Genomic DNA, 24,488 nt, shown 5'->3' with positions numbered 1-24,488 from the left:
TCCACCCCACATGGTCCCTGTCCAGCAGCCAGCCTCCCGTGCCTTGAGCCCATGTGCCCCTGGCTGCCCGGCGCTCCATACAATAGCACCCCTGGCAGCGGGCAGGCACCAGCCGGGCCAGCATTTCCTCCTCGGATGTATAATAGCACCAGCCGGATATTTTTAGACGGCTTTGAAAAGTCACAGTGTGTGAGACTGCATACCAGACGCATGAGGTCACCAGGCGCTGGAGCAGCCTCAGCCTGCACGGTAATCGCAGAACCAGAAGGCCAGCCCCCCAGTGGCCTTGGCGGTGGGGAGGGCATCTCCAACCCCCCCCCCCCCCCCGCGCAGGCATTCCCACTTGTCTGTCCCCAGACCAGGCCTGGCTGTCATTTAGAAATTGCCACAGGGGCTTGTCCTGGAGAGTGGAAGTGAGCCCTGTGACTCCAGGGTGTCCAGGCAGGCCCTGGACGGGGGCACCGGGGAGCCTCAGCCCAGAGGCAGACTGTCTCCTGCCTTGGATGCCCCACCACCGATGACAGAGCGCCGCACAAGGACAGGCCTCCAGCTTGTAGTCAGGCGCTTAGCGGGCTTCTCGGGTGGCTTCCCTGGGTTCCCTTGGGTGGACTTCACAGACCTCTCGGGTGAGGCTGACTGGGAGCCTGGGCACAGGATGCTTCCTCAAGTCTCAACACAAGGCAGGACATTGTGCTGGGTCCCCCACAGGCTGGGGAGGGCCTGGCCTGCCCCCAGCCTAAGGCACCTCTCCTGCCTGAGTTCCAGGCCTGACCTGCGTCGGTGGAGCCTGAGGAAATGGGAACAGTGCCCAGGGACGCCTGGGCCGAACCCTGGGGAGGACGGAGGTTAAGCCTGGGGACGCGGCTTTTTCACCTCAGGGCCCTCCACACTCGGGCACAGCATGCGTGGGACCCTCAGTGAGAGCCCAGGCACCCATCTGTCTCAGTCGTGTACAAGGCCCCCGCACAGGCCCTCCCCAGGCACCAAGCCGCTGCCCTCGCTAAAGGGACCTGTCACTTAGGAGGCCAGGTCGTGTCCCTGGGGCCTTCTCCTATCACTTCCCACTTGGCATCTCGACTCTGCTGTCGCCCCACAGCCCGTGTCCCTTCTGTGCCTTTCCCACAAGTGATCAGCCAGAATGTGGAGGAATTTAACCCACACCACATGGGCCCAGGCTTCAAGCTCTGTCCAGGCCTCACACTGAGCCAGTCTCTGGACCTTCCACTAAAATCTATCTTTTTTATGGAATTCTCCCTTCGGGCTGCCCCACAAACTCCTGTCATTGATTATCTTAGTGCATTTTTCGTGGCTATAACTAAATACCAAAGAGTGGGTACTTTATAAAGAATAAGAGTTTACTAAGGTCAAGGGGCTGCATCTGGTGAAGGCCTTCTTGCTGGTGAGGACTCTGGGCAGAGTCCCAAGGTAGCCCAGAGCATCATATGGCAAGACAGCAAGCTGCTAGTTTAGGGTACCCCTCTTATAAAGCCATCATGAAGACCCATCCTCATGGCCTCATCTAATCTCAGTCACCTCCCAAAGTTCCTGCCTGATCCCACCTCTGACGCCTCTCAAGGCAAGTTACATTTCATCTGAGTGTTGTTTAGGGTTTGGGGGCCAGCGATTGAACCCAGGGGCCTGACCACTGAGCCACACCCCCAGCCCTGTTTATATTTTATTTAGAGTCAGGGTCTCCCTGAGTTGCTTAGGGCCTTGCTAAGTTGCTGAGGCTGGTTCTGAACTCACAATCCTCCTGCCCCAGCCCCCCAAGCCCCTGGGATAACAGATGCGGGCCACTGCGCCTGGCTCAACATGAATTTGGGGGAGACCTTTAGACCATACCAGTGACAGACCTGTAGCAAACTACCACCTACCAGGCGGCCCATGGGATGCATTTCTCCAGTTTCAGAGTGGGAAGGGCAAGGTGAGGGCACCCACAGATCTGGCGTCTAGGAAGGCCCACTTCCTGGTTCACAGAAGACGCCTCTGGCTGCGTCCTTACCTGGTGGGAGGCGTGAGGGAATTCTCTGTTGTCTCCTTTTCCCTGTGCTAGAAATGTCCTGAGCTGGGGTGGACCCCAAGGGTCCTTACCACAGGGTTTCACTCGCTTGGAGCTTGCGATCCTCCTGCCTCAGCCTCCAAAGTCGCTGGGTTTCAGGTGTGTGCCCCGCACCTGACATGATCGTCTCTTACCAGGGCCCTAGTCTCACTCATGACAGTGGCAACCTCATGGCCTATCTCCTCCTGGAGCCCCCTAATGCCGGTTGAATGTCCTTTATCTAAAACACTTGGGTCCAGAATTGTTTTGGATTTTGGATCTTTTGAAACGGGAGAGTATTTGCATTATGTGCTGAGATCTCTCAGGGTGGGACCCAGTCTAAATATGGCATTCACTGATGTGCCAGATGCACCCCATGCGCGTGGCCTGAGGGTGGTTTCATACACTCTGACTGAGTGGTGCACACACTTGTCACAGCTTCTAGGGAGGCCAGGGCCGGAGGACTGCTGGAGCCCCAGAGTTTGAGACCAGCCTGGGTGACATAAGTGGACCCATCTCAGAAAATAAAACTAAACACTGTGTGTGTATATGTACACGGGGGTGTGCTTGCGTGTGGGTGTATAAATATTTGTTGTTCGTGAAGCAGAAGTTTCATGATGTGGAATTTTCCACATGTAGCATCACATCAGACTCAGAAACTTTCAGTTCTTGCCACTGACTCAAGAAGCTGAGGCGGGAATCGCAAGTTCAAGGCCAGCCTGGACAGCTTAGCAAGAACCTGTTTCAAAATGTTAAAAGGGCTGAGGGTGCGGCTCAGCGGTGGAGCGCCCTGGGTTCACTCCCCAGCAAAGTGGGAGTGTCTTCCAGTGTGACCCCGCGTGCCTAGCCCCCCCCCCAGCCTTCTTTCTCCACTGCCCACCTCTGCCCCCACCGGAGGGGGACCTTGGCAGTGGCCTTGCCACCTCCTCCCCTGCAACCTTGCTTCCTGCACGGCGCGGCCTTCTCAAACAGGAGAGCTGTCAGCCCAGCAGATTTCTCTCTGCCACCAGACTTCCCTTTCTGTGTGAGACCTCAGTGTCACCTCCTCCAGTCTCCTCTTCCCCCACCACTGGGGCCAGGTTATGGGACCAGCTCGGTCTCCTTGCCCCTCTTCTGCCAGGCCCCATGGCCTCCACCTCCCCCGGCCTCTCCCTTCCTGCCCTGGGCACTTTCCCTGCCCCACAGTCTGCCAAGACTGTCCTCCCCCCTCTCTCTCTCTCTCTCTCTCTCTCTCTCTCTCTCTCTCTCATTCACTCAACCCTCTGGGTCAGCAGGTTCGCAGTTGGGAGCAGTTCCTGGGCACCTGGGCGTCGAGGGGTGTTCTGTCTTAATCTGGGTGGTGGCTGCCCCGGAGCGGCACACACCTTCCTTCCTGCGGGCTCCTCGGGACAGGTCAGGACTGTTGTGCTATGACACAGGAGTGGGGCACTGACCCGTGCCACCGAGCCTCAAGAACACGGTGCCGAGTGACGGCAGCTGGGCATGCCAGGCCACCGAGCACAGGATGCAGCCGATGGGGAGTGTCCTGGACAGGAGAATCCAGAGGCAGATCCCAAAGGCAGATCAGGAGCCGCCAGGGGCTGGGGCCGGAGTGACTAAGGGACAAGACTTCCTTTTGGGGGATGAAAACGTTTTGGAACCAGATAGAGGTGCTGCACAGGCTGTGAACGCACTGAGTGCCACTGGACACGCCTCTGTGCCCGCTTTTGATGGGCGAGCTGGTGCCCTGCTTGTACTCCCAACTTAAAAACTCCCCAGTGCCTTCTTCCTGGACTCCTGGCTCTTCCGAGCTGGGCCTGCCTGCTCCTTGCCCGCTGTCCAGCACAGCCTGAGCCCAGATGGGCCCAGAGGCTGGCAGGACCTCCTGGAGAGTCCCAACAGAATTTCCTCGTCGCAGGTCAGACGCTGTCACGGCCCTAGCTGCATCTGGAGTGCACGGTGCCCATGGAGCCCCGCGCAGGCCTGGCTGGGAGCTGGCAGCACCCGGCCTCATGGACACCGAAGTGCACCCGATGCACAGTGGTCCAGTGGTCCTCCGTACCCGCGGCTTCCACGTCCGCAGATTCAGCCAACCTTGAGTTGAAAATACCCTCAGGGGCTGGGGATGTGGCTCAAGCGGTAGCGCGCTCACCTGGCATGCGTGCGGCCCGGGTTCAATCCTCAGCACCACATACAAAGAAAGATGTTGTGTCCGCCGATAAATAAAAAATAAATAAATAAATATTTTTTAAAAATTCTCTCTCTCTCTCCCTCCCTCTCTCAGTCTCTCTTTAAAAAAAAAAGAAAGAAAGAAAGAAAATACCCTCAGGGGATGCAGAATGGCATTCTGTCACACTCAGACTTCCCTCAACGTTCCTAAGCAGCTCAGATAGCAGCAGTTTCCGGAGCATTACATGTGTTAGGGATGGCCCGTCACCCAGTGGAGACTGAAACACAGGAGATGTAGGAGGTCCCGAGTGCTCTCTGTGTCCCTCATGAGGAGACTTGAGCATCCCGGGGTGTCCATATCTGGGGCGTTCCTGGAACCAGTCTCCTTGGACATGGGGGCGGGGCGACTGTAACTCAAGAAGTTCTGAAACTGACTTTTCTGTTGGTTTGCTGTGGTGGGGCTGGACCCGGGGGCCGGACCCAGGGCCGGCCACTCTAGGCACGCGCTACCTCAGAGCCACCGCAGCCCAACAGCTGGCCTTCTTACTGCCAGAGCCTGAGCACCTAGCACCCCACACGGCCCAGCTGCGGAGACCGGCGCACTTCAGCTGCCCACTGCTGTGATGGCCAGTTCTTCCTGGTCCTCTGGGTGGTGACTTGCAGATGGCTCTGTGGACACAAACTCCGTGCCAGAGGGAGCCCTGGGCTGAGGCCCATGGGAGCCACTGGGGTCTGAGCCCTGCCTCTGTTCCCTGCACAGGCCTTCGGGAACGCCAAGACAGCCCACAACAACAATTCCAGCCGCTTCGGGAAATTCATCCAAGTCAACTACCTGGAGAGCGGCATTGTGAGAGGGTGAGTCCCCTCCCCGCGGGGCGGGGGGTGAGGGGGAGCCGGGGGTGGACTGGGCAGGATTTTGCCTCATGCGGGGAAGCAGGTGCATGGACCCTGGGGAATGTTCAGGGTCCAACCTACAGCTCACCCACTGCGGGTGAGCTCCGGAGGCCTTGCGAGGTCCTCATAGCGGGTCGAGGTAGGAAACGGGGTGAGGGCGGGGGTCTGCGGGAGCAGGCGTGCTGAGCTGGAGGCGCTCGTGTGAGGCATTGCCAACACCAGGCGAGGACAGCCAGCCTGCTTCCTGGTCTCCATGTAGGCGTGTCACAGGCCAAATGGATGTGGCCTTGACATTTGCTGAACATGCGCTCCTTGAGAAGTGACGCTCGGTAGCAGGTGAGGCAGTCGTCCAGGGGAGTGCTGAAGGGGGGGCCGGTCCTGAGTGGATACAGGGACAGATTGGTGGGTGGCAGGCGAAGGGTGGGTAGATGGGTGAATGTGGCTGGGGGTAGAGGGTCTGTAAGTGACCCGTGGACAGCACCCAGCAGGGCCCTCTGCTGGCTCCTCACGGGGACCCTCCCACAGCTGCAGTGCTGGCGGGAGGGTCTGAGGGGCAGTGAGGTTGGTCAAGGCCTCAGTGTGTTCTTCTGCCTGAACCTGGCCAGCAGCTGTTTCCCAGACGGTCCATGCGGGGCCTGAGTGCAACTGCTGTTCTCTTGGATCCTCCAGCCTAGCGTCTGCCCTTTCCCCACTGCCCAGGCTCAGGAGCCAGTAGGGAGGGTGACGTCACGGTCTGCTTTGGCCCCCAAAAGCCACTCAGTGGTTCCTTCAGCTGCTGCCGTGGCCATCTGTGCCCCAGCTGATCAGAGACCCCTGCAGCCAGCCGCCCGCCTTCAGCCTTCGCTTGTCCTCCATGATGAACCCCCTTCCCACCATGGTTTCGTATTAAAATACACGTCCTGGGGGCCCAGGGTGGCTCAGAGCACTTGCCTAGCATGGGGGTCTCTAGGTTCCAGCACCTCAGGAAATTTATAAGGGAAGAACAGGGACCGACTCTGTCGCAGCCCTGGAAGCCACGAGTCTGTGTCAGGTGTCACCAGACTCCTTCGGGAAGCTCGAGGGTCCTTCCTGGCCACTGCCTCTGGCGCCTCCAGCTCTCCTGGGCTTGCAGTGCTGTCATCCCGTCCCTGCCTCAGTCTTCACCGACCTACGCCTGCCCGTCTGTGTGTCTTTCCTGTCCTCTTAAGGTCATTTGTCGTTGGATTTAAGGCACACCCAGATCATTAAGGATGATCTCAAGATACTCAGTTACATCCACCAAGACCCTTTGTCCAAATGCAGTCACCCCGCCTTATCTGTGGAAGATGCTGAGACCCCCGGTGGGTGCCTGAAATCTCAAACACTGCCGGCCCTTACGTGTGCTGGTTTTCCCAAGCCACACACATAGGTTTTTAATTCTTTTTAATGGCAGGTGGACACAACACCTTCAGTTATTTTATTTTATATGGTGCTGAGGATCGAACCCAGGGCCTTGCTTGTGCCAGGCGAGCCCCAGCCCTGCCCCCGCCCTGCCCCCGCACACTGCCCCCGCACACTGCCCTGGTGGGCTTCCCAGCTGCACACAATGCCTGAGGTAACCAACTCAGAAGAGGTCTGTTTGGGCACCTAGTGGGGAGGTTCCAGGCCGTCACTGATCCCCCATTGCTCTGGGCCTGTGCTTAAGCAAAACGTCAGAGCAAAGCAGAACCATTCCAGCATGAGCCAGAGAGCCAAAGAGGAAAAGAAAGGGGCCAGGGTTCCACAACCCCTTCCAGGGCCCGCTCCAGCGACCTAAGGACCTCCCCCCAGGCCCATCTCCTGAAGGTCCCATCACGCCCAGTGGCCCCACTGGCTGGGAGCAGGTCTTTAACACATGACCCTGGGGAATGTTCAGGGTCAACCTTCAGCTCACATCTGTGGTCAGTTTTCACCTTTCACTGAAGGGAAGCACTTTACAGTCCTCCAACATATCCAGATTGTCAGAGGCACTACTCTTGTGCTTTGGAGCCATTATCAGGTGAACTAACAGGTACTTGGACCAGCCAGGTGTGGTGGTCCTTGTCTATAATGCCAGCAACTCAGGAGGCTGAGGCAGGAGAATCAAAGTTCAAAGCTGGCCTCAGCAATTTAGTAAGGCTTTCTAAGCAATTTAGGGAGACCCTGTTCAAAGAAAGAGAATTTTTTTAAAAAGGAGAAGGCAAGGCGTGTGACTCAGTGATTAAGTATCTCTGGGTTTAATCCCTGGTACCAAAAGAAGAAAGAAAAAAAAAAAGTTACTTGAACCAGTCACATCCATCTAGTGAAAGATGATCTGATAACCAAGATGGCTGCTAACTGGCAGGTAGCGTATACAGCCTGGACACACTGAACAGAGGGATGATTCCTGGGTTCTGGAATGGTGCAGGATACCATCACACGACTTAGAATGATGTGCAATTCAAAACTTAGGCATTAGGGGTTAGGAATGTGGCTCGGTGTTAGAGCTCTTGCCTAGCATGCAAGAGGCCCTAGGTTCCTCCCCCAGCACACAGGAAAGAAAGGAAAGAAGGAAGGAAAGCTCAAAACTTATGAATTGTTTATTTCTGGAATTTTTCATTTAATAGTTTCAGATCTTGGTGGCTGTGGATAACTAAAATCACAGAATATGAAGCCGAGGACAAGGAGGGACACACTCTGGGTTCCAAGTGACATAGCTTCTGAGGGACCTAATTGAACCCATGATACCAGCCTGCCCTGCCTGCTGCAGGCTCCCATCAAAGCCAGCAGCCCCGGATCTCACAGAGGAGCTTCTGAAAGTGCCGCCCGTGCCGAGGCTTCTGGAGAGGAATTCCCACCTGGAGCCACACCAGGGCCCAGCCTGGCTGTGGGGGTGCCCTTCCTGTCCTGTCCTGAGAGCAGGCTGTGACCCAGTTCTGCTTTAGTTCATTTTGGGCAGGTGACGTTTCTCAAGGGCAAGGGCAGTCCAAGCCTACCCAGCTCCTGGGGGGCAGAGTGGAAGAAAACGGTTTTTTCTCCTGTTTTGAAGCGAGTGAGGACTCAGGTGTGAAGACCCCTGTGGGTGCCATGCATCCTCCTGCAGACCTGCTGTCCTGGAGAGAGGCAGGTGCGACCAGCCAGCCCTAGACCAGGGGCCTCGTGCGGTCTCAGACCCTGCTCTCCCTTGGCACAGCTGTGTTCCCTATAAAACAGCAGGCTCGGAGGAGGTGGTCTGCAGGCACCACCCAGCTCTGTCCAGTGACGGTGGAACCCGCCCACACCCTGCCCCTCCAGACCTGTGGAGCCCTGATGGGTGCAGAAATAGCATCCAGGCCACCTCCCTCCGTGGGCTCCGGACAGCACATGGCCTCTCCCCCCTCAGCTCCTGTCTATCAGCAGGCACCTCGGCCGCCCCATGAGTGCTGTAGGCGATGTCTAGAGCACAGTCGATCCCCAGGAAGCACTCACCACTGCTTCTACAGATGACTATCCCTAATCCAAAAGCTCCAAAATCCAAAAGTTCTTGAGCACCAACAGGATACCACAGGTGGAAAAGTTCACACCCGGCCTCATGGGAATGGGTTGCAGACAAAACAAGGGTGCACTCAGAAGACTGTAAAAATCACCTCTAGGAGGTACACATGGGATACATGAGACACAGGTGGATTTTGTGTCTGGACTCAGGCCCTGTCCCCAAGATCTCTCTCAAATGTACATAAACATTCCAGGATCTGGAAACAAAATCCAAAACATTTCTGGTCCCAGGCCTTTTGGATAAAGGCTCCTCAACCTGCATCAGCTTGGAGACTGTGGCTGCACAGGCACCCTGTCTAGGCTCCAGCACCCACCACGGCCACAAACCTCCCATGAGTACTGCAGGAATTTAATTTGGAAGAAACATTCACTGTTGGGTACAAAGGAAGTGATCAGTAAATGGCTGAGTACCAGTGTGCAGCAGAGAGCCCTGCTCTTCAGAAAGACACCAACAGAAACGAAGAGGCCAGTCTCAGATCCAGAGAAGGCACGTGCAGATCGGACCCCCAGCAGAGGACATGTGTTTACAGCTCAGTAAAAGCTGTAAGAGAAAGACCTCAGGAGACGCTCATCAAAAGAGATGGAGGGCAGGCACGGTGGCACATGCCTATAATCCCAGCAGCTTGGGAGGCTGAGACAGGAGGGTCACGAGTTCAAAGCTAGCCTCAGAAACCCAGTGAGGTCCTAAGCAACTCAGTGAGAACCTGTCTCTAAATATGAAAAATGGATAGGGATGTGGCTCAGTGGTTAAGCATCCCTGGGTTCAATCCTCAGTACCAAAAAAAAAAAAAAAAAAGGAGAGAGGGAGAGAGAGATGTCGGGCTGGAGGTACAGCTCAGTGGTGGAGCACTTGGCTAGCATGCATGAGCCCCAGCACCACAAGGGAGAGAAGTTCACATGCAGCAGCACATGAAGATGCTGAGCATCACTGGTCCTCAGGGAAACGCAAGTCAAAGCCACTGTGTCACCCCGGCTAGGGCGGCTGGGACGAAAAAGGAGACATTGGAAACCGTTGGTGGGCATGTGAAGAGAGTGGAACTCCCACGCTGCTCCTGGGAGTGCAAGACACCGCAGCTGCCTTAAGAAAATATTTAGCAATCCTTAAAACTGGACATGGAATTACCACGGGACCCTGCAGCAGTTCCACCCGTGGGCACTAGCCCAGGAGAAACGGGAACACAGTAGGTCCATACAAAGACTCAATGTACACACATGTCCACGGCAGAATCGTCTCAGATACCCTAAAACTGGAAACAGCACACATGCTCACCAGCAAAATGTTCATCCATACAGTGGAATATTATTCAGCCATAAAAAAATGGGAAAAAAGGAATGAAGTTTGTATTCATATTACGGTGTGGCTGCATCTCAGGACCATTGTGCTGAACATAAGAAGCCGGACAGGCTGGGGCTGTGGCTGAGGGCAGAGCGCTTGCCTGACATGTGTGAGGCCCTGGGTTCGATTCTTGTACCACATAAAATAACCAAATTAAAACAAAGGCATTCTGTTCATCTACAAAAATTTAAAAAATAAGTTGATTAATTTAAAAAAAAAAAAAAAGCCAGACACAGTGTCCCTACTGTAGGATTTTGTCTTTGACTGTTAGTAAAGGCACACTAATCTGTGGTGGCAGAAAGGTAATTGGTGGCTGCTTGAGGGTGAGGAACAGGGAGGGATGATGAGGCAGCGGAGACTTTAAGGAAGTGGATGTTTGCTATCTTGATCCTGGTAGTGGTCGTCCCGGGGTTTAAGCATGTCAAAAATTGAATTGTGCACATTAAATGTGTGCAGTTTATTGTGTGTCGGTAATCAGTAAAGTGTCAGTGTGGATCGGTTGCCTTCTGTTTACGTTTTCCATTGGAGTCTACACAAGCAAATGAGTAGAATTAAGTCATGAACCTCAAATAACTTTGTGTTGCAACTGGAAAAATATTTCATCGTTGGGGAGCAGGGTGCACATTCTGGGGTAGTCCTTGAGTGAGTGGGTTTGGTGGTCCAGGTCTTGCAGGATGCCTGTCGGGCTTCCAGGTCCAGCCATGGTCAGCTCAGGTTCCTGTTTTCATGGATCTTCGTTGGAGGGCAGGACCGGCAGCTGCAGAGGGCTTCACTGTGTCACGCTGAGGGCAGGTCATCTGCAGCCGCCAGGAACCACAGCACCAAGTACAGAGTGACAGTCCTTCAAGAAAAAAAAGCTCAGGCCGGGGTGCAGCTCATTCACTCTGGGTTCCACCCAGCAACTGCCGAAGAAAGCAAGTGTTAAAATCATACTAAAATAGGTGACTTCTTGTTTCTTTCAATGACAGAGCCGTGGTTGAAAAATATCTGCTTGAAAAGTCTCGCCTGGTCTCTCAGGAGAAGGATGAGAGGTACGGGATGATTCCTTAGGGGCCCTTTGAGTGTACCCCTACATCTGCCTTTGTCCCTGCCAAGGGCAAAGCAAGTGTCCTGGGGTCCGGGGAACTTGAGGGGAAGTGTGGCTGATCCTCTGGGAGCAAGGATGTGTCCCGGCCAGCCTCCTCCCCTCCCCCCTCCCCCCCAGCCAGCCTCCTCCTCAGCCAGCCTCCTCCTCAGCCAGCCTCCTCCTCAGCCCGCCTCCTCCCCGCCCACTCCCTTGGCCTCGAGCTTCATGCTCCCTTTTGTGCTTCTGAGGACCTTACCCACTGTAGGTGTTCAGGGATCTGCCCAAAATGTGGTTAGATCAGAAACGTCTCTGATTGACGGGAGCAAGACACGTGCCCAGCCCCCAGCCCTCGCTTGACCAGTCCCATGGTTTTATAAGTTGTAATAAAACCAAGTTGGGTTTTGAGTTTATATGCACTCGTGTGGTGTCTCAAACATGTGAAGTGGCTCTGCTTGGCCTGCAGAAATGACTCTTTTCCCTCTTTTTGACCCACAGGAACTACCACGTGTTTTATTATTTGTTACTCGGTGTCAGCGAGGAAGAACGCCAAGAATTTCAGCTTAAGCAGCCTGAAGATTATTTCTACCTCAACCAGGTAAACAGCCACCAGCCCCAGCCACACAGGTCACCTCTGTTCCCCTTGGGCTGTTCAGGAGCCACCAGGAGGCCAGAGGCCGCCTGCCTTGGCCCTCCTCGGCCTCCAGACTGGCTCCAAGGAGGCGGCATAAAGGAGCCCATTCATGCCCTCAGCCCTGGGCCTTGCCCCATCGGTCCCCGCCAAAATCACCCTCACAGGCCACCCTCGCCAGCCCGGAAATACCCACGGTGCCAACGCCTTTGTTTTTCCAGCATAACTTGAACATCGAAGATGGAGAAGATCTGAAACATGACTTTGAGAGACTCAAGCAGGCCATGGAGATGGTGGGCTTCCTGCCGGCCACTAAGAAACAGTAAGTGGGCATCAGCCAGCCTGTCGGCCTGCAGGGGGCGCACGGGCTCCTGCACTCAGATCTGACCCACAGCCCAGTAGAAAACAGGCAACTTCCCAACAGAATCAGGCTGAGAAGGGCAGCGCGGTGCCAGCGGGCACAGGAAGGGAGTCAGCCCTGGCCCCAGGAGGCCAGTCAAAACAGTCGTGCTTTTATTTAAAAACAAACTCAGCATGGCCCAGCAGGAGCAGCCCAGCTACTCAGGAAGCCACGGCAGGAGGGACACTTGCACCCCAAAGGTCAAGGCCAGCCCGGGTGGCACAGTGAGACCCCTCTCACAAAGAAGAGAAAAGGGCTGGGCTGGGGCGGAGCAGGAGAGCGCCTGCCCGGTGCGAGGCCCTGGTTCCGTTTCCAGCACCATAAAAGAAAGAAAATTAAAACCACCTGAGGCGCTCTCCATTCCTGCCCAGGTGGACGGGTGGACAGCCAGTCCCCACTGTGCACACCTCGCAGGCCCCTGGGAGGACACCGATCAGGGCAGCGACTTTGGAAAACCACGTGGCCGTCTCTACAGAAGCTGTGTGTGTGCGCGGCCAGACTCGCGCATTTGTTCCCTGTGGTCACACGCGTGGGTCCCACGGCTTCCTTCCTTACACCCCAGAGAAACCGGGACCCCTCAAGCCCCCAGCAGGAGATTCAGTAAGACTCCTGCAGGAGTTGGCAGGCTCTTGACGAAGGCCAGATACTGACCGCTTGAGCCTCGCAGGCCAGAGCCTTGGTGTGTGCTTTCCTATGTTTCATTTTGTTTCTTTTGTGGTACGAGGGGTGGAACCCAGGTGTGCTCTTCACCGAACTCCATGTACCTCAGCCCTTTTAATTTTTTTGTTTTGAGACAGGGCCTCTCTAGATTGTCCTGGCTGGCCTTGAACTTGCCTTAGCTATTCTCATTGCTGGGATGACATACTGTGCCATCACGCCTGGCCTCAGACCACTCCTGGCTCAGAGACTGGACAGAAACGGGCCACGTGTGCAGAGTTCTGACCCCTCCACAGGAGCCACTCTCACCCAGGGTCCCTTCTGCCCCCAGGGACACTTGCTGGCGTCTGAGTCATTTTGGGTTGTCCCAGCAGTAAGGAAGGGAGTTGGGTGCTCCTGGCCTCAGGTGGGAGGAGGCCAGGGTGTGCCCAGAAGCCTACAGTGCACAGGACGCCCCGCGGCAAAAAGACACGCGGCCCCTGTGTCAACAGTCAGGCCACAACCACACACAGTGTCGGGGACAAGAGGTCCCCCAACAGCCCTTGGTGACAGCTGGCCAGACCCAGGTCTGCAGGGCACATCAGATGTCAGGCCCATGGTTGCTCAGGAGATTGGGGTTCTGCTGGTTCCTGAGGTCTGTGCACCTGTGACAATCCCACGGGCGCCACGTGGGAATCGTCCTTTTGTGTTCACGCGTGGTGTCCTCCACTGAAAAAGCACATTTTAGCCAGGTAGTGGCCCACGCCAGGACCCCAGCCACTCAGGAAGCTAAGGCAGGAGGGTTGCAAGTTCAAGGCCAGACTCAGCAACTTAGTGAGACTGGGTCTAAAATAAAAAGGGCTGTGGGTATAGGTCAGTGGTTGAGCGCTTGCCTAGCGTGGGCAAGGCCCTCAGAAAATGTTGTTTTGTAGCTCTCCCTCTCCCTTTTAAAAATTCAAGGGGTTGGGGATGGAGCACTGCTCGGCATGCGTGAGGCCTTGGGTTCCATCCCCAGCACCAAAACAGAATAAGTCCAAGGAGCCATCCACACAGAGGGCAGCGTCGACAGAGAACAAGATGATTTTCAAGCTCACTCAGTTCTCATTGAAACTTGCTGGGTTTACAAGTTCAGCCCGTCCCTGGCCGCTTTTCTTATCTTACAAATGTAGAGGCAGCCCCACTGTGCACACTTTCTCTCTCCCAGGATTTTTTCCGTCCTGTCAGCCATCCTGTACCTGGGCAACGTCACTTACAAGAAGAGAGCCACGGGCCGCGACGAAGGCCTGGAGGTCGGGCCCCCCGAGGTGTTGGACACGCTGTCCCAGCTCCTGAAGGTACTGCCGACCCATGCCACTGCCAGCTCCTGCCCTCAGCTCGACTCAGGGCAGTGGCCACCTTTTCAATCAGGGGACACGTGCCCAGAACTTCCTCTGCCGCCAGGGTTTTGTAAGCCAGGGCTCATCAGCGTGCTTCCTCCTTGTCCCTCTGCAGCGCCTCTTCCTCATTTCGGATGAACTCCCTGGTCAGGGCCACCTCCCACTTCAGCCCTTTAAAACCATAGTTTGTCAGGACTCAGTGGCACATGGTGGTGGTCCCAGCTACTCGGAAGGCCAAGGCACAAGGATCGCTTGAGCCCAGGAGTTTGGAGCCAGTCTGGGCAGCATCAGGAGACCCTGTCTCAAAAACAGCAACCATGCGGGGCCTGGTGGTCCACGCCTGTTATCCCAGTGGCTCGGGAGGCTGAGGCAGGAAGATCGTGAATTCAGAGCCAACCTCAGCAACAGCAAGGTGCTAAGCAACTCAGTGAGACTCTGTCCCTAAATAAAATACAAAAAAGGCTCAGTGGTTGAATGTCCTTGAGGTCATCCCCAATACCAAAAAAAAAAAAAATCTGCCACGGTTTGATCAGCAAGGTCATTTTTGGTTTTGGGGGGTTTTTAACCCCAAATCTTGTGGACACAATATCTTTATTTTTTTAACTTTTATGTGGGGCTGAGGATCGAAGCCAGTCCTCATGCATACTAGGCGAGTGCTCTAACTCTGAGCCACAACCCCAGCCCCCACAAGGTCATTTTTGCATCCAATTTGTCATCTCCTCATCCACTGCTTGTCACCTATAGGTGATTCTGCCCCTGGGGGGACTCTAGACAAGGTCTGCAGAGTTTTGACTATCAAACTAGGGGACTGCTCCTGGCATCTGGTGAGTGGAGGTCAGGGAGGCTCTGCAAGCCCTGGGATGGCCTGTGCGGAGATTGCTTCAGGCCAGGTGTAAACCGTGAACCCGAGGCAGGGCCGAGAGCCCCAGCCCCTGTCGGTGCGTTTCCCTTTTTTTCAAGTCCTGGGGATGGAACCCAGGGCCTCACACATGCTAGACAAGTGCTCTACCTCTGAGCTGCACCCCCAGCCCTTTTTACTTTTTTTTATTTTGAGATGGAGTCTCACTAAGTTGCCCAGGCTGACCTAGAACTGGCCATCCTCCCGCTTCACCTCCTGAGTCTCTTGGGGTGACAGGCGTGAGCCAGGGTGCCCAGACATGCAGCCTTTCCTAGGGGGTCACCAGGCCCCATCTTCTGTTGCGCTCCTAAGAGTGTGTGAGCAACCACTGGGAGATGAGGGGAGATCCTCCCCCTGGTGGACAGGCCGTCTCAGGAAGGGAGGAGTGCGCTGGGTCTCTCACCTGCACCCAGGATGGACACAGGCTCTGCGTGCAGGTTGCCAGGTGACCCCTGGGCCAGTGGTCCCCAGTCACACCCAGGCCTGTGCACACACGGGGCCCAGCCAGCCTGTGGTGTGCGAGAATGCTCTGCAGCCCACTGATCACAGAGGGTGGGCTCTGGGGCCCACTGCCCAGCCCAGCCTCTGGGGCTATGTCTCCCATCCTCCTGGGCTCCGGGGCCTCAGCGATGTGAAGAAATGCCCAACAGGCCCCTCACCTCCCCGTCCTTCCCTCCCTCCCTGATTTTGAAACAGGTGAAGCGAGAAATTCTGGTGGAAGTTCTGACCAAAAGAAAAACAGTGACCGTCAATGACAAGCTCATCCTGCCCTACAGCCTCAGCGAGGTGGGTGCCACTCTGGTGCTGGGGGTGCAAGAGGTGGGTGCCGCTCTGGTGCTGGGGGTGCAAGGCCAGAACACAAGAACCAGCAGGGGTGACTTCCTCCCCTTCCTGTGGTTCAGGAGTAGAACCTGGCAGTGCCCCTGCCTCCATGTGAGCCCTGGAATGGCCAGCCCAGCCCACAGGAGTTGCCCCCGACCTTCAGTTTATAAACCCCAAGACGCCGGTGGATGTCTGAAACCACAGAGAGTGAAAGTAGACTATTTTTTCCTACCCATATGTCCCTGTGATAGAGCTTAATATATAAATAGGCACAATAAGAGATCAGCAGTAACTAATAATAAAACAGAATAATTGCATATTATACTATAATAAAAATCACGTGAATGTGAACTCTTTTTTTCTCAAAACATTTTATTGTGCTGGGCACAGTGTCACCCACCAGTGATCCTAATAACTGGAGAGGCCAAGGCAGAGGATCATCAAGTTCCAAGCCAGCCTTGGCCATTTAGAGAGATCCTGTCTAAGAATTAAAAGATCTGGGCAGAGTGTGGTATGCACACCTGTAATCCCAGCAGCTTGGGAGGCTGGGGCAGGAGGATTGTGAGTTTAGAGCCAGCCTCAGCAACTTAACAAGACCATAAGCAACTTAGCAAGACTCCTACCTAATAAAAGGGCTGGGGAATGTTACTTAGTAGTTAAGCACCCTTGGGTCCAATCCCCAGTACCAACAAAGTACCCCAGTACCAAAAAAGAGTCTGGGGGTATGGCTCAGTGGTAGAGGTCTTGTCTAGCATATGTGAGGCCCTCAGTTCCATCCCCAGAACTGAGGGAAGACAAATCCTGTCATACATTCATCTTTTCACCTAAAGAAACTTTTTTTTTCTTTTAATTTCTCTACCCAAATTGTCAGCATCATTATTCTTGTGCTTTGGGGCTATTTGTGAGTAAAATAAGGGTTACTTGAAACAGAACAGTCGACTGATAACTGAAGCAACTAAGTGACTAGTGGGTGGTCAGCATATACAGTGTGGCCCCTGGATAAAGACTGCCCAGGTGGGATGGAGTTGGACTGCAGGAAAGTCCATCTCAGTGCTCAGAACGGCATGCAGTTTAAAACTAATGAATGTTTTATGTCTGCAATCTTCCACTTAATACTTTCAGACTATGGGTAGCTGTGGGTCTGTCTGAAACCATAGATAAGGGTTTATAAAGCTTTATAAAGCTTATAGTGGCCCTCAGGCCAGAACTGGAGCCCAGGGTTCCTCTCTGTGTGCCCGATGGGCGTGCTGGTCCTCACCAGCAGAGATTAGCCATGACTCCTGGGTTGCCCACCACCTGGTTTTGTAAATAAAGTTTTATTGGTACACAGCCATGCCCATTCAGTCACATACCAACCACTGCTGCTTTCTTGCTTTAGCAGCAGGGCTGTGTCATTGTAGCAGAACCCATCAGGCCCCAAAAATGAAACTATTGACTAGTTACCTCTCTCCAGAAAATCTTTGCTGACCCCTGGGCTGGAGCATGATCCTCATGTAACCCCTGACCTGTGACTCTCAGGCCTTCACCCTAGACCTTGATAACTGCTTCCCTCGGCCTTCGCCCTGCCTGGATATTTTCTTCGTGGTGTTTCTCTTGTATTTTAACAACTGAAGAGCAGTGTAGCTTGCAGCTCGGATGGCAACAGGAAAGTCTGTAGGCACAGGGGTACTTCTTGCTGATGGTGGCCCCTTACCCAGGGGGGAGCTGCTGGGGCATTTCCAGTGGGCACCGAGGACAGTCTGAGCACAGGCCACAGCACCCTGCGACATTAGATGTTGCTGCAGCCTGCCTGCGACCCAGCAGCTTGGGTACCCTCTGGAGAAGCCAGGACAGTAGGAGTCACCAGGAGGGGCTGCAGTCTCTCTGGCTCCATCTCCACAACCTGCAGGAACAGCCAAGCCAGAGGGATGTGTCCCAACTCTCTAGGGCAGCTGAATGCCATTGTCACTGTGGAGAGTCAAATAGTCATGCCTCACTTGACACCGAGGATCCATGCTGAGAAATGGTTCCTTCTGGGCCTGGGGGTTTGGCTCAGTGGTAGAGCGCTCGCCCAGCATGCCCCAGGCCCTGGGTCCATCCCCAGCACTACACCCCACACATACACAATCGGAGAGGGCTTTGTTGTGCACACGTCCTGGAGGGGACTCCCAGGAGCCTTAGGCACTGGCGTAGCCTGTTGCTGCGTCCACACACACATGCACGTGTTACTGTGCTGGTTCTGCAGGCAGTCGTGGCAGCAACAGATGTGCGTCCAAACACAAAACGGCCCAGTGAAAATACCAGGCACGGGGACTTCAGCTCCCTTGCCATCTTATTGGACCACACGGAATAGGGGGTCTGCCACAGACTGAAATGTTGTCACACAGCACATAGCCACACAAGAAGAGCGAGTCTCTCATGTTGGGCTACAGATCTCCATAAGGAGGAGGAAAGAAAGGCAAAGAGGAAGAGGAAAAAGGGGAGGAAGGCCAGCCGGGGCTCAGCGTGGGGCGCTTGCCTGGCGTGCGGGAGGCCCTGGGCTCCGTCCAGCGCCACATGTAATAACCAAAACACAGGCCCGTTGAAAAGTAAAATATCTTAAAAAAAGAAAGAAAAGCGAACTGCTGTTGCTGTTCGCACGTAGTGGTGGCTGCACGCTGTCCCCAGAGAACAAGGGACCAGCGTTTGGGCCTAGTTCCGCTGCGAGAGCAGGCTGGGCCCTCAGCAGCCTCTGTGTTGTCTCCGCGTGTGTAAGGAGGACCTGCCACCTGCAGGCCTCCTGGTGTGATTGCCACAGAGTGCCACATCCTCATGGACAGGGTGACGGGGACATGCAAAGCGGAAGGCTGAGTTGGACTAGTCGGGTGTTTAAAGTAGCCATGCTGAGGGAATTAAAAGAACAGATTCCAAAGTAAAACCCAGAAAGAATGAAAAATAACTAAACAGATAGAGAAAGAGGAGGTTTTGTTAAATGGGCAAGGAGCCAGGTAGGTTGGTGCTCGCCTGTGCTCCCAGCTGCCCAGGAAGCTGAGGCCGGGAATTGCTGGAGCCCAGAAGTTTGAGGCCAGCACAGGCAACAGTGAGAACCTGTCTCGAAAAAACAACAACAACATCGGCCACTAAAGCACCCCACCTGGCAAGTGCGCACAGACCCGGGGCAACCCGACCCCAGGTGAGACGCCCCTCTGTGTCCGTAGGCCATAACTGCCCGTGACTCCATGGCCAAGTCGCTGTACAGTGCCCTGTTCGACTGGATCGTGCTGCGGATCAACCACGCCCTCCTCAACAAGAAGGACATGGAAGAGGCCGTCTCGGTGAGTACCCCGGCCAGTCCCCCAGTCCAGGGGGGACCATGTGCTTGGTGCTGCGCGTCCTCAGTGGATGACCCATGGCATCCAGAGGCAGTCTGGGACAAGAGGCCAGTTCTCCCCAGGGGTAGGCCCAGTGACCAAGACAGTTTCAGAGCATTTGAGGGGCCCAGGACAGAATAACAGCTAGAGCACTGGCCTAGCATGTCCAGGGTCCTGGCTTCCATCCCCAGCATCGCAAAAAAAAAAAAAAAATTACAGGCTTCTTATTCAGAACTGATGGCGTGATGGTGGTGGCCCACACAGTGGCGCAAATTGGAATCCCATGTCCCCAGGAAGCTGAAGCAGCCTGGGCAGCATAGCAAGACCCTGCCCCCGAAAAGTTCCACAGCTGGGGACTGCAGAGTGTCCAGCCAAACCTGGGACCCCCAGGACCAAATAGGTCGCCGCTCATGAGACCAGGCCCTCCCGAGGTCAACTTTGTGGGGGGACCTGCTGCTAACTGCCACGCTCCGTCTCCCCAGTGCTTGTCCATCGGGGTCCTCGACATCTTTGGGTTTGAAGACTTCGAGAGGAACAGCTTTGAACAGTTCTGCATCAACTACGCCAACGAGCAGCTCCAGTATTACTTCAATCAGCACATTTTTAAGCTAGAGCAGGTAAGAAAAAGGCCTTTTGGGTTTTTTCTTTTCTCCCGTGGTGGCTAAACGCACATAACCTAAGACTGACTGTCGGGGGCTAGGAGCGGGTCCGGGGTGGGGCCGGAGGCACTGGGTTCCATCCCCAGTGCAGCCAAGAAAGAAGGAAGAATTTTTCCATCTGAGCCGTGGTTGAGTGTTGAGCTTAGGTGCGCCAGTACCGTCACCCCACGATAGCCACGGGGACTGCTGCCAGCACCACCCCACTCCCCACGGGCCCCAAACAGTGCAGCACAGAACCCAGCACTCTAAGCCATCTCTGGGTGACTTAGGAGGGGATCGCTTCAGTACGCAGCCTTCTGGGTTCACGCAGTCCAGTCTGCGCAGGCGGAGGATAGGGGACCGTGCGGTGGCTGCAGGACAGGCGTCTCCAACACCTCCCATCCTCCCGCTGAGCTCTGCCTGGTCCCCTGCCCTGGCCACGCCCTCATCCCACCTTCTGTCTCTGTGATTTGGCGACTCTGGACCTCACACCTGTGGGACCCTGGAGCACCGGCTAGTCTCCGTCCACAGTGTCCTCAGGTCCCTCCGTGGCGTCCCATGCATCAGCTGTTCCTTCCCTTTCTTTTTTTTTTTCAGTTCTTCTGTTGTTGTTTTTGGTTTTACGTGACAGTAAGGTACACACGACGTGCTCGGAGCCCGACTTCCCACTGGGGTTGTACCAGATGTGCGGGAGGTGTGGGGCTCTGGTGGTGTGTCCTCCCAGTCCTCCCACTGTCTTCCCTGTTCCCGTCCCGCTCCCTCCCCTTCGTTTCCCTTTGTCTAATCCAGTGAGCTCCTCTTCCCTCCTCCCCTCTCCTTGTTGTGTGTCACCTCCCAAGTATCAGAGAGAACATTTGGCCTTGGTTTTTTAGAATTGGCTTATTTCACTTAGCCTGATAGTCTCCAGTTCCATCCATTTGCCAGCAAATGCCATAATTTCATTTTTCTTTATGGCTGAGTAATATGGTTGTGGCTATGTACCATGTTTCTTAATCCGTTCGTCTGTTGAAGGGCATCTAGGTTAGTTCCATGGCTTAGCTATTGTGAATTGAGCTGCTATAAACATTGATGTGGCTGGTCATTATAATTACGTTGATTTTAAGTCCTTTTGGTACAAACTGAGGAGTGGGATGCGGGGTCAAACAGTGGTTCCACTCCAAGTTTTCTGAGGAATCTCCATACTGCTTTCCAGAGTGGTCGCACCAATTTGCAGTCCCACCAGCAATGTATGAGTGGGCCTTTTTCCCACATCCTCGCCAATATTTACTTGTATTCTTAATGATTGCCATTCTGACTGGAGTGAGATGAAATCTCAGTGTAGTTTTGTTTTTGTTTTTGTTTTTAATTTTTTTTTTAGTTGTAGTTGCACACAATATCTTAATTTATATGTGGTGCTGAGGATCATTCCCAGGGCCTCGCACGTGTGAATTGGCGACTTTGGACCAGGGCTGGGTGAGCACTCTACCACTCAGCTCCAGCCCCAGCCCCTCAGTGTAGTTTTGATTTGCATTTCTCTAATTGCTGGAGACCTTGAACATGTTTTCATGTATTTGTTCGTCATTTATTTGTATTTCTTCTTCTGTGAAGTGCCTGTTCGGTTCCTTTGCCCATCTGTTGATTGGATTATTTGGGTGTTTTGGTGTTGAGTGTTTGAGTTCTTTGTATAGCATTTTTTCCCTTTAAAAGCTAAGTAACTGTGGATGGGCCACGTTTTTTTTTATCTGGTCATCTGCTGAGTGGACACAGGGTTGCTGCTATGTTTGGGCGTGTGCATGATGCTGCTGTGAGCACGGTGTCTCCTTTGGGCCTTGCTTTCCCTTCACTGGGGTGCATGCCCGAGGTGGGGCTGCTGGGTCCTCTGGTGATTTTGTTTCATTCTTGAGGAAAGCACCACGCTGCCTTGCACAGTGGCTGTGCCCAAGGGAAAATGGAACGAGCTCACTCTGGAATCTCCCTGGGGGCGCAGAACACTGGCGAACTTGCCCTGAAATTTTTCTGTGCCAAAGGAAAAATTGAGAAAAATCCCACCCAGCCCCAGATGAGGCACATGTTGGGACGTGTTAAGCCTCAGATCATTTTTGGACCTCTGATGCCCAGGTGTGAAAAGTCCCTTCAACAGGTGAAGAACAGTTGACCTAGGGTGTGATCTGATCAGTGACGGCAATGCTCTGTCTTAATGTCTTCTCAGTACTAGTCACGGTCATGCCCGGGTATTACCCTCATGTTGGTGATTCTGGGGGATTTCTGTAAATATTTAGCTGGTTTTACCATCAAGCCTTCTGGCTTCAGAGCACTTGCAACACGGCTGGTTGGACCTGAGTTGTGCAGGAAGTGTGCAGTATCACCAGGCCTTGAGGGCTCACTGCAGGGGCAGGGACGAATACAAGGTAGCTCCATCAACTTTTATTTGGTTTCCCCAGTTTTTTAATATATGGGGTGTATCAGTTTGTGTTCTGTTGCTATAACAGACTACCTGGATCTGGGTACTTTATAAAAAAAGAGGTTTGTTTAGCTTACATTTTGGAGGCTGAGAGTAGCGTGGTGCCTGCTCTGGCAAAGGCTCCCTGACAACCTCCCATCACAGTGGATGGCACGAGAGCAGGCGCGGATGTGAGATATCACATGACAGGACAGGAAGCCAGAGCCTGGGGAGGCCAGGCTCAGTCTTAACCACCCCAGGAGACTGACCAGGGTTTCATGGGAGATTTGTCATTTCTCCCTGAGGGCCACATCCTCGATGACAAACACTTCGAACTGGGCTCCTCCTCTATGGTGCCACCTCCCGGCATCACCGCACTAGGGACCAAGGCTCCATCCAACACATGGATCCTTGGGGGACAGATTCGGACAATATCCAGACCATAGTACGGGGTTAAGTTGTCTTAAAGTTGATTTCACCTGGTTGGTTTTGACTTTTCGAATGTGGCTACTGGGGGCCGAGGGTGCAGCTCAGTAATGGGTGTTTGCCTAGCATATGGGAGGCCCTGGTGAGGCCCTGGGTTCTGTTCCCAGCACCACCAAAAAAGAAAAGAAAAAGTGATGCTACTAGAAAATGTGAAGTTACACAGGTCCCTCGCGTTGTGTTCCTGTTGAACAGGTTAGCCCTGGGAGGGCCCGCAAACCCGCCTGCAGGCAGATCTGGCCACCCGCTGTGTTCATAAATAAAGTGCTGTTGGCCCCCACCCACTAATTCCCACTGCAGCACTAGACACTGGCCCGTGGCCCTTTAAACACCGTGTGCCTCCCCAGGGGCTCTAAGTGTGATGATTTTAAGCACCATGATGCTGTGGGCGACGTTGGAGAACATGCCATTCTTGTTTTCTGTTGATGATTATTAGTTTATCTAATATCTTCATGTAATTATTAATATATTCATATTAACATGTTAGTATAATTTGTTTTCGTATATTTCTATCTGAACAAACCTGTTTATACACAAGAGTTCATGTTCAGTCTAGTCAGCCCTCTGTGACTGTGGTTTATGCATCTACAGGTTCAGTCAACCTTGAAATGAAAATTTCTGCCCCAAAAAATTGGCACACACCTGTAATCCCAGCAACTCCGAAGGCTGAGGCAGGAGGATTGCAAGTTTGAGGCCAGCCTCAGCAACTTAGTGACACCCTGTCCTGTCTCAAAATAAAATTTGTTTTAAAAAGGCTGGGGATGTAGCTCGGTGGTAGAGTACTCCTGGGTTCAATCCCCAGTATGGAAATTAAAAATTGAGTGTTCTGAACCTTTTTAGATTCTTTTTCTCATCCTGAACAATGCAATATAATATGTGGCACATAACACATACCCTGTAGCAGAGACTTGAACATTCAAGGGTCTTGGTGTCTGAAGAGGGGGTGCAGCTCAGGGGATCGGCACTCGCCCAGCCAGCAGGGCCCTGAACTCCATCCCCAGCACGGCAAGTAGAGTAAAGCGACCTAGCGTGGACTGACAGCCTGTGTGCCCGCCCTGCTGCAGGAGGAGTACCAGGGGGAGGGGATCGCCTGGCACAACATCGACTACACGGACAACGTGGGCTGCATCCAGCTCATCAGCAAGAAGCCCACCGGCCTCTTCCACCTGCTGGACGAGGAGAGCAAGTGAGTGTCCATGGTCCTGTCCGCCCCCGCCCAGCACGGCTGCACACAGGTGCCCAGTTAGACCCCTGAGTCCAGACCATCCTGCAGACTTCTCAGCTGCCCACACTCTGGCCACAGACCCTGAGCTCACGTGCACAGGATGCTCGTACTGCGTGCTTGCCGGGAAAGGAAGCACTCGGGTTCATCGGTGCGCTCTGGAGTGTCTCCGGGAGTCTCCAGTGAAGGACTGTGGACCTGGTTCCAGTCGCAGGGAACAGGGTTGGCACATGCTGGTAAAGGGCAGCACAATATGTGAACACGGGGCCCAGGCACTGCCTGCTGTGGACTCCCCATTGAGCCCAGACCCCCCCACACACACCATCCTCAGGGCACCCTGAAGGCAGGAAAGGGTATCTAAAAAGCACCTCATTCTCAGTAATCCAACTGAGAATCAGGAGATGTCACTGAAATCAGGAGACGCTGCCTTAGTTCCTCTGGCTGCCCCAGTGAACCAACCAGGGAGGTTAAAACAGCAGTTTTGCCAGGCACAGTGGCCCCCGCCTGTCAGCCCAGTGGCTTAGGAGGCTGAGGCAGGAGGATCATAAGTTCAGAGCCAGCCTCAGCAATGGCCCGAAGCAACTCAGCAAGACCCTGTCTCTAAATCAAAAATTTTTAAAGAGGGCTGGAAATGTAGGTCAGTTGTTGAACACCCCTGGGTTCAAC

The 24,488-nt window shown here is 54.2% G+C and overlaps 1 protein-coding gene across 11 annotated transcripts in view; it reads left to right on the top strand.

Moving 5' to 3' along the window:
* Myo9b (myosin IXB) overlaps nucleotides 1-24,488 on the top strand; it is a 99,061-nt gene that overhangs the window by 43,653 nt on the left and 30,920 nt on the right. For all 11 annotated transcript variants that reach the window (XM_076846511.2, XM_076846492.2, XM_076846462.2 and 8 more), the window contains exons 3-11: nucleotides 4,947-5,041; nucleotides 10,874-10,936; nucleotides 11,467-11,566; nucleotides 11,821-11,921; nucleotides 13,840-13,969; nucleotides 15,606-15,695; nucleotides 18,908-19,024; nucleotides 19,543-19,677; nucleotides 23,665-23,786. In XM_076846511.2, the coding sequence (XP_076702626.2) occupies nucleotides 4,947-5,041; nucleotides 10,874-10,936; nucleotides 11,467-11,566; nucleotides 11,821-11,921; nucleotides 13,840-13,969; nucleotides 15,606-15,695; nucleotides 18,908-19,024; nucleotides 19,543-19,677; nucleotides 23,665-23,786 (953 nt within the window). The remainder of the gene's footprint in view (nucleotides 1-4,946; nucleotides 5,042-10,873; nucleotides 10,937-11,466; nucleotides 11,567-11,820; nucleotides 11,922-13,839; nucleotides 13,970-15,605; nucleotides 15,696-18,907; nucleotides 19,025-19,542; nucleotides 19,678-23,664; nucleotides 23,787-24,488) is intronic.

This window comes from Callospermophilus lateralis, chromosome 1, assembly GCF_048772815.1.
Source record: "Callospermophilus lateralis isolate mCalLat2 chromosome 1, mCalLat2.hap1, whole genome shotgun sequence".
NCBI classification, from domain to species: domain Eukaryota; kingdom Metazoa; phylum Chordata; class Mammalia; order Rodentia; family Sciuridae; genus Callospermophilus; species Callospermophilus lateralis.
Note: the sequence above shows the minus strand (reverse complement) of the source record. Positions and strands in the feature narration are given on the sequence as shown.